This window comes from Sminthopsis crassicaudata, chromosome 3, assembly GCF_048593235.1.
Source record: "Sminthopsis crassicaudata isolate SCR6 chromosome 3, ASM4859323v1, whole genome shotgun sequence".
NCBI lineage: Eukaryota > Metazoa > Chordata > Mammalia > Dasyuromorphia > Dasyuridae > Sminthopsis > Sminthopsis crassicaudata.
The window spans coordinates 366,973,974-366,982,236 of record NC_133619.1 but is presented as its reverse complement, the minus strand read 5'-3'; the positions used below and the strand labels follow the sequence as shown (position 1 = coordinate 366,982,236).

Genomic DNA, 8,263 nt, shown 5'->3' with positions numbered 1-8,263 from the left:
CAGCTGCACGACCTTGGGCGAGTCATCCCCCTCATGGGGCCTACATTTCCGCACCTATAAAGGAATGGGGAAGGATTCCACCATTCCCCACTCCCGCCCCGGGACCGCCCGGAAGGTGATGGCTGCGGCCGCTGACTGGGTAACCAAGCCTTCCACGTCCACAACAGGGATCAGAGCGGGTCAGGCCCACAGCAGCTCTGCCGGTGTGCACGTCTCCCTCACGCCCGCCCACCACTAGCGGGCCACTTTCTCATCCCATAGTCTGCCCAGTCACAAGAACCCCGACCGAGCCAACCCCGTGAGCCCCGCCAGCGCCACCTCCGCGGAGACCGGAAGTTGCAGTGCCAGGACTCAAAAGCCTCCAGCTCTGAAGTCAGAACGCGCGCCTGCCGGAAGCCGCCTTTCCCGAAGCTTGTGCGGCTGCGCAGGCGTACGAGAGAGAAAAGGGGGAGGAGTTCAGGGGAACCCGGAGGGGGGGGGGAGTGTCGGCTGGTGGTGGTGATGGTTGTGGGGGGCCCGGCCGGGGAAGATGGCGGAAGCTGGGGTGAGTTATTGGGGGCGGGGAGAGGCGGGGGGAGGCTTCGGCAGCAGCACGGGGCACTGGAGGGAATGGCCTGAGGGAGAGAGGCGGCCCTGGCCACGGGACCCCCCTGGCGATGTGTCGGCTCGTGGGAGGCCCGGGGGATTCCAGGGGCTTGACTTTGGCGGGGAGCACCGCGCCGTGGTGCCTGGGGATGAGGCCGGGTCTCAGGGGCCTGGAGAAGAGGGGGCGAGACGGTGCTGGGCCCGGGGTCCTGCCCGGAAGGAGAAAGGTGGGGGCTTGCATCTGTTAGGTGGCAAGTGACCGGGCGGAGATGAGGGGGGCGGGGTGGGATCTGGGAGGCTGCGAGCCCAGGATGCTGGCTCAGGTCTGTGTGCACTGGGTGTCAGGCTGCGGAGATGGATGCGCACAGGTAGCCTCTGTCCTGGCATGGGCTTGGGATACTGCGGACTCCGTAGATAGATGGGGAAGGGGGGGGGGGGGCGTAAAACCAGAATACGATGGGATGTGGGTGAGTAACTTGGGATGCACTTGTGGTTAACTCTGAGGTAACTCTCGCTTGGATCCTTTAAGTTGAATGTTGATAACTGAGAGGAAGGGGGTTTATGAGCCATGGGAATTGACATGCTTTGGTAGATACTATATTGGTGTAACTGTCCAGGAAGTGTTGAATCTTAGTCCCACGAAACAGTACTTTTTCCAAAGAAGCTTTAGAAGCCCTAAAACGGTCAAGGTAGTTACTTTTTTTTTTTTTTTAATTGTTTCTAAGGTGTTTTTCTTCTACTTTGCTGAAAAGGGGAGGGGTGGAATAGGGATTCCTGTAGCTTCCTGAAGTACTAAGATTGGTTTAGGAAAAAGATGAATTCAGAATTGCAAAGGACAATGTACTTTTTTTTTTTTTTTTTTTTTTTTTTTTTTGAAAAAGAGAAAGAGGTCAGGGAGTATTAGATTATTATTTTAGGCCTTTCAGTTTGGCTAATAAACCACTGGGCAAAAAAGAGTGGAGAAGAAGAGACTGGTAAGGATCAGAGGAGAAAATCTGGTATTAACTCATTTCCTCCTTTTTTTTGCTTGGACATTTTTTTTCAGTAGCATTTGCTGTCAAAGTTGTTTATAGAGTACTTCTGGAGTAAAGTGTCTGGATCATGACTCATGTCTATTTGGAAGGAGGAAGATTTCCAAAATATGATAGCTGTAGTTTTTATAGATGTCTTCATTGAACATAAAAGGGTAAAATGTTTTCATTTGAAAAGCTGAAAACAAATTTCAAATGTTAATGGCATTTGGCATTGAAAAAGTCTTTTAGTTACTAGTATTTTAATAGTATCCTAATATGTACTTTTGCACCTGAGAGCCTGTTAAAAGGTTTTAATGTGAAGTGGACAACAGTAAGTTATTTTTCTAGTTTTATGGTGCATATCTTTTTCCTTGGTGTGTTTAGGTTAAAATATTTAACCCTGTTTAGCTACCTTCTGAATTGAATTTGTTTTAATTTAGGAAGAGTTAACCAGCTTGGTTTACTAGACTTGCTGAATTAGTCTATTTTAGGAATACAGTCCTAATTAAAAAAGCATGGCAGTGATTAACCATTATGAAAGAGGAGTGAGGTAGTAATTTGACTTCATTATTACTATATCGAAATGTATCAGAACATCTTGAATACAGGCTATTCTAGGAAATAACACATTTTATTGGTTCTTCAGTAATGGTTTGGAAATGAGAGTACTGTGGTTTGAATTTATATTTCAACCTTGAATTGAATTTGTATTAACTGTATTACAGTTGTTAAGGTGAATCTGATTTAAAAAATATATATATCTTAAAAGTTGCCTATTGGCAGTACCCATTTTTTCTGAAGACTTAAGAGCCTTCCTATTCATATGATGTAGATTACATCTTACATTATAATAGTTGATTACTTGAAGTTCTTGCAATAATAATACAAGTGTTCTATTCTTTAAATAGTTGTCAGTTACTACAAAACAATCATTACTGGAAAAAACAAACAAACAAAACAAAACTTTAGTTATCATCTAGACTCCTCATTTTTACAATTCAAGAATTTTAGGCCTTGTAAGTTGTTCTAGCTAATGTAGTTAAGATAATGATAGAATCCTACATCTCCTGGATTCTAGTTCAGTTTTGTTCCTCCCCACCCCCACCCCTACCCCACCTTGGTGAACTATATAAGAAAAGTTATTCTGAAAGGAAAGGTGGTTCATAGCAAAGCTAAACCTTGAAGTTATCTAATTATCAAATAATCTATTCTATCCTATATCTATTTTTTTTTTTTTTGTGCCCTGAAAAACCTTATCTCCTTGTTGTAAAGTGAAAAAGACTACTTTTCATCTTATTTAAGTGATTTGATAATGACCTGTGGGAAGCAGCCTGGCACCTTGGGAAGAATACTGAATTGGGAGCTAGAGATTCTGGATTCAAATTCTGCCTGTGATTCTTATGTTTTAAAATTTTGGGGATGTTATTTCGTTTTCTTGGTCCTCAGTTTTCTCACTTATGGGAAGAAAATTCTAAATGTACAGTCCAATAGATTCCTAAATTAATTAAAATTTATGTGGCTGCTTTGAAAATAGCTACCCGTGTGACATTTGGCAGGTTGCTTGACCTCCAAACCTTAGTTTTCTCATATATAAAATCAGGGGGTAAGACTAATTGGTCACTGAAGGCCCTCCAAAATCGATTTCTGTGATTCTATGAGCCATATTTTATTATTCAGTGTATTGTATATTTACATGTGAAATCACGTACACATATACTTTGAATTCTTTGTTGTTGTAGTAGTAAAAATACTGTTTGTGGATTAGCATTTGATCCACCTAAACTCTTTTATTCAAGTGACCCACATAGTTTGTTTTTGACACTCCTGGTGGGACTTTATGGTACAATTCTTTGGCGATCTAGTAGATTTCTTCTGTTTTCTCTTTACAAACTGGTCTGTGGGCTTCAGTTTCCTTATATCTAAAATGAGAAGGTTGGGATTAAGTCCCTAAATTTTCCCTTACGTTTTAAAAATTATTTTGACCTTCTAATTATTTTTTCGAACTTTTATTTTGCTACTCAGAGAGGTGGCCCTCTATTGTTTCTCTGACCTTTTTTTTCAAACTATTATATGAAACAAATTGATTCTGCCACTTATAAAGATTATATAGGAAAAAGTAGAATTATATCAATGCAGCAGGTAAGGCTTATGTAAAATAATATAAGTAAACAATTTAGGAAGTTGCTAAAAGATGAAATACTCTAAAAGTTCTTAATGTGTGTGGGATTCTTGAACTTGTGATAACTACATTTCAATATATTGGGTTTACTTTATGCATTTAAATACAATAGTCTGAGAAGGACTACATAGTTTTCATCATTCTGCCAAAGGGCTTCCATGATACAAAAAAAAAAAAGTTAACACCTAACTGGTCACTACAGGATGATAGATTTGAAGCTGAACTGAACCTTGTGTAGGCCAATTCCATTGTTTAACAGAGGAGGAATTTGAGGTTTGGGTAGGCTAAGTAGTTGCCCAAGGTCACAGTAATGAAGCTTGGAATTTAGACCCTTGCCCTCTGACTAGCAATCTTTTTACAGTATTCTGTTCCTATCATGCTTGAAATTACCTTAAAAGTTTGGTATTTATACTGTTTTCTTAAGAACTGCTTAACTTAAAACATTTGTTTTCGTTTTTTAGAAATCTAGATACAGAAAATCAATAAGATATTAGATCACTTTGTTTTTCAGTTCTCTTTAGCCCCTTAGATCAGAGAACAAAATATTTTGTTAGCCACAGAAAGCTAGAGGGTACCAACCAAAGTCCAAATATAAGGTATTTCCTCAGTTTTTTTTTCAAGCTTTATTTAGAATGTCACTTTAAATGGTAGAACACATATACATATGTAGAAATACATACATACATACATATATATATATATATATATATATATATATATATATATATATATATATATATCCATCAACTATATTAGTTTGAACATAGGTTGTATTTTAACTCCTTAAATCTGGAGAATATAAAACTTGAATGTAGTGTATAGTTAATGTTGTTTTCAGTGTCCTTTTTCCTTTTCAAAAGATTTCTTTTTAGGAGCATAGTATTTATTCAGTACAATTATTTTTACATTAATACATCATATTGGGATCCATGCAGTGGCAATGTATTGCTAAAATTGTTATATTCTGGGGCTTTTGGTAATTAATTCATTTGGAGCAAGACAAAATTGTTAAATTCTGCTCTATAGAGACCATTGTATCTTAATGCATATTTTACATGTCATAAACACATATTTTAGCACTTGTTCAGTCAGTCCTGGAGCTCCATCTTTGGATCTTCTTCTAGAGAGTGGCTCTGCTTCTGTCCCATTTCAATGCTGGGGCAGCTAAGGATTCATTCCTGACATCCCAGTTAGAAGGAAGCACATTTCCCCATGAAATCAGTCTTCTAAATTATGATCATAACATTTATTTAGTGCTTTAAAGTTCATTAATTTTTTTTTATGCCACATTCATTTCCTACTTTATGAAGGAGAGAGACCAAAAGTTGAAGTGATTTGCTCTGGTCACTTTGTTTGCTTAGAGCAGGATTGGAATCTAGTTCTCCTGCCTCTAAATCCATCATTCTTTACCCTCTAACAATCCACTTGTTAGGATCTAATTTGTATCTGCTTTGAGCTGTAGAACAATATGGATTAACTATATGGTATAAACATATATGTTTGTATTTGTTTATTTGTAATCATGATATTATGATATGTATATATATATATATATATTTGTGATATATAAAATATATTTCTATAGGGAAATGCAATTAGACTTCCAAACTGCTAATTTAAAAATAAATTTTTAGAATATTCCTGTTCAGAACTTGGGACTGGATATTATCTTGCAATGCATGTCTAATAAAGTCTTTAAAATCTCATGCAGTGTATTTTTCTCTAAAAGCAAGAAAGTCAATATTATAACTTGAAAATGCTGCAAGTAGCTATGTTGATATTGGTCTTTAAAAGTTAATTACATTGTTTTCTTCTAGGAAGAAGCCATGTGAGTTCTACAGAAGCTTCTCAAACAGTTTTTTGGATTGCATTTGAAAGTTAGTTCATTAGGTTCCCCTGGTGGGGGAAAAAAAATTGGTGTCACCTAATACTGTTGAAAAGGCCTTTAATATAGCTTAATATATAATGTGCTGATTTTGTTTTATTGAGACAGCTCTAAAATGTGTTACACATACTTCAACTGCCCCACAAAATCACCTCTAGTGGTTGATAATGCTTCAACAAAAATTAGGGAAAACACTGTATTTGATTTAAACATCCTTGTTTAGGTATTTAGACATATGCTTTTGTTTTCATTTGAATTTATATTTTGAAAAAGGAATTGAAATCAGAACAATCTGAGGATTTTTTGAGTTAGGATTTAAAAAGGATAAAATTAAGCTTTACTATTTTGCCAAAAATCCAGGTGTTATTTGCTTATATAGCTTAGTTATTTAAATATTAATTCATGCAAAAGAAGATAATCGAATGAAAAGAGTTTATTCTTTTATAAATAGAAAAACTAATATCTGAGAACCTTATTCATTTGTAAGAGTCCATGCTCATGAAGTCCTGTATATATCAGTAACTAAAGTCAAGCCTGCACTTTGTAAAATTCATGTTCAAATCACATTTGCTACTAAAGAAAATCAAATTTGAAGCTAGACTTTTTCTTTTTGATAGAAAAATTTTTAATACCTTAACAGGTTATTATATCTGAGCAGATCAGTTTGTATTATTAAAAAAGAACTAAATGTCAGTATCATTCTTATGTGCTAATGTCTAATAACCAGGTATTTGTATAACTAAAGAGAAATAAAAGAATTAGAAATGGTAGACTCTGGACCATAGTATCTCTGTCAAGAAAATCCCAAATGGCATTATGAAGTATCAGAATCCCCTCAAACAACTGAAAAATTATCATTACATTGCATCTTTTAAAATTAATTTTGTTCAGTAAATAATTACAATTTGTGAGTTGGGATCCAGTTATTTGTAACTTAATCTCTTTAATAAATAATTTTGAATAAAGTAAAAGTTGAACATTAATCCATGCTAATTTTTCATCTTTATCTTTTTTTTTTTTTTGGCAGGATTTTTGGTAGATTCTAATTTAGGACAAGATGAAATTCTTCTGAAAAGTCTGTTATCTACTGTAATTGTTAGAAGTTATTGAACTTATGAAACTATGGCAGAGAAAGAGACTGTATCATCTGTGCCCCCAAAGTGTGGGCCGTATATTTCTTCTGTCACTAGTCGGAGTATGAACTTGATGATTCGTGGAGTAGTTCTGTTTTTGATTGGAGTGTTTCTTGCATTAGTATTAAATCTGCTTCAGATTCAGAGAAATGTCACACTTTTTCCACCTGATGTGATTGCAAGCATCTTTTCTTCAGCATGGTGGGTACCACCATGCTGTGGCACAGCTTCAGGTAGGTTATAGGAGTTATCTGTAATTGTTATCATGGAATTAAATGAAAATTAATGTGCATTGAACAAATAATTTCCCTTTCAATCTGAATTTGCTTTCAATTCTTGTGTCCTGAGTAATTTCAGTTTCACTTTTCCTTTAAAATGGATGTTGTGACATCCAGTTCATGAGTGTTAAGTTTATTTTGAAGATGTATGTTGGGTAATTTTTTGATTGGCTCTGTATATATGCTTATCTGGTCTTGCTATTGCTTTTGAAGGAAAGCAAATAATTGAGATTTTAAAAATAAATTGAAAAGTTTTATTCAATTTTGAAACATAATTATATTTGAAATTTGTGTGCAAGTTGTTTTTTTTTTCTTTTTTTTTTTTCCTCAGGCCTATCAGGCATAATGTTTCTAATGTTCAAATTAGTGTAGCTTAAAAATAAAAAATAAGTGAATAACTAAGGAAAGTAAATTCTTTCTTTTTTAAAAAAATTAAATGACTATCTTTACTAATTGGCTTCTTTAACATCATATTATTTGTTGTTGAGTTTTTATGAAGAATAGGTTTTAGGTTTTTAATTTAATCTTTTTGAATTATTGAATATTCTCACTGAATCATACCTTCTGTAAATGTAGTAAAAGATTGTAAAGACTATTTAAATGTATTTTTAAGTTCTCCTAAAATTATATCTTCCAGTACAGTATGGAAGTTTCTGTTTCATTCAAGGGAACCCAGTTATTAAAAGTACCAGAAATATCTCCTTATTAAATGGGATCAATTGTGTCACAGACTTGTTGCATAGATTCCAGAAACAATGTTCTGGCAAGATTCTGATATGTTACAAAATTTATTCTAAACTGAAGTTCTCTTGAATGCTGTTCCAAAGTATATACTTGCAATGTTAAGAGTAAGTCTCTTGTATTTACAAGCCTACATTCTCTCTCAGTTGCCTAATCTTACCCCCACCACCTTTTAGGCTCAGTAGCTAATAAACAAATGTACTGTGGTGCTGTCTTTGTAGCGCCTGCTTATATCTCCATGTGTTTGATTCATATTTAGGTGTTTCTTCAATGTAGAGTTTAAAATTTTTGACCCTAATTCACCAAGGGAGTTAGATTGAATTCTAACCTACTTTCTAGTCAGAACTAGAAAGAACAAAGGCCCAGAGAAGCATTTGCTGGCAGCCATGGCTGTTTGGTTCTTTACAGGATAGATCAAGGTTTAAATTAAAGGAGTAGCCAGTTGCTTG

The 8,263-nt window shown here is 35.9% G+C and overlaps 1 protein-coding gene across 3 annotated transcripts in view; it reads left to right on the top strand.

Annotated features, from left to right (window-relative positions):
- Positions 1-430: 430 nt before the first annotated feature.
- Positions 431-8,263, top strand: part of INSIG2 (insulin induced gene 2) — a 30,911-nt gene continuing 23,078 nt past the window's right edge. Inside the window, exons 1-2 of one of the 3 annotated variants that reach the window (XM_074301847.1) lie at positions 431-544; positions 6,690-7,028. In XM_074301847.1, the coding sequence (XP_074157948.1) occupies positions 6,785-7,028 (244 nt within the window). In that variant the 5' untranslated portion in view covers positions 431-544; positions 6,690-6,784. Of the gene's footprint in view, positions 545-790; positions 813-5,584; positions 5,655-6,689; positions 7,029-8,263 lie in introns of those variants that run through there. The other 2 variants (XM_074301849.1, XM_074301848.1) reach the window with 2 other exon arrangements.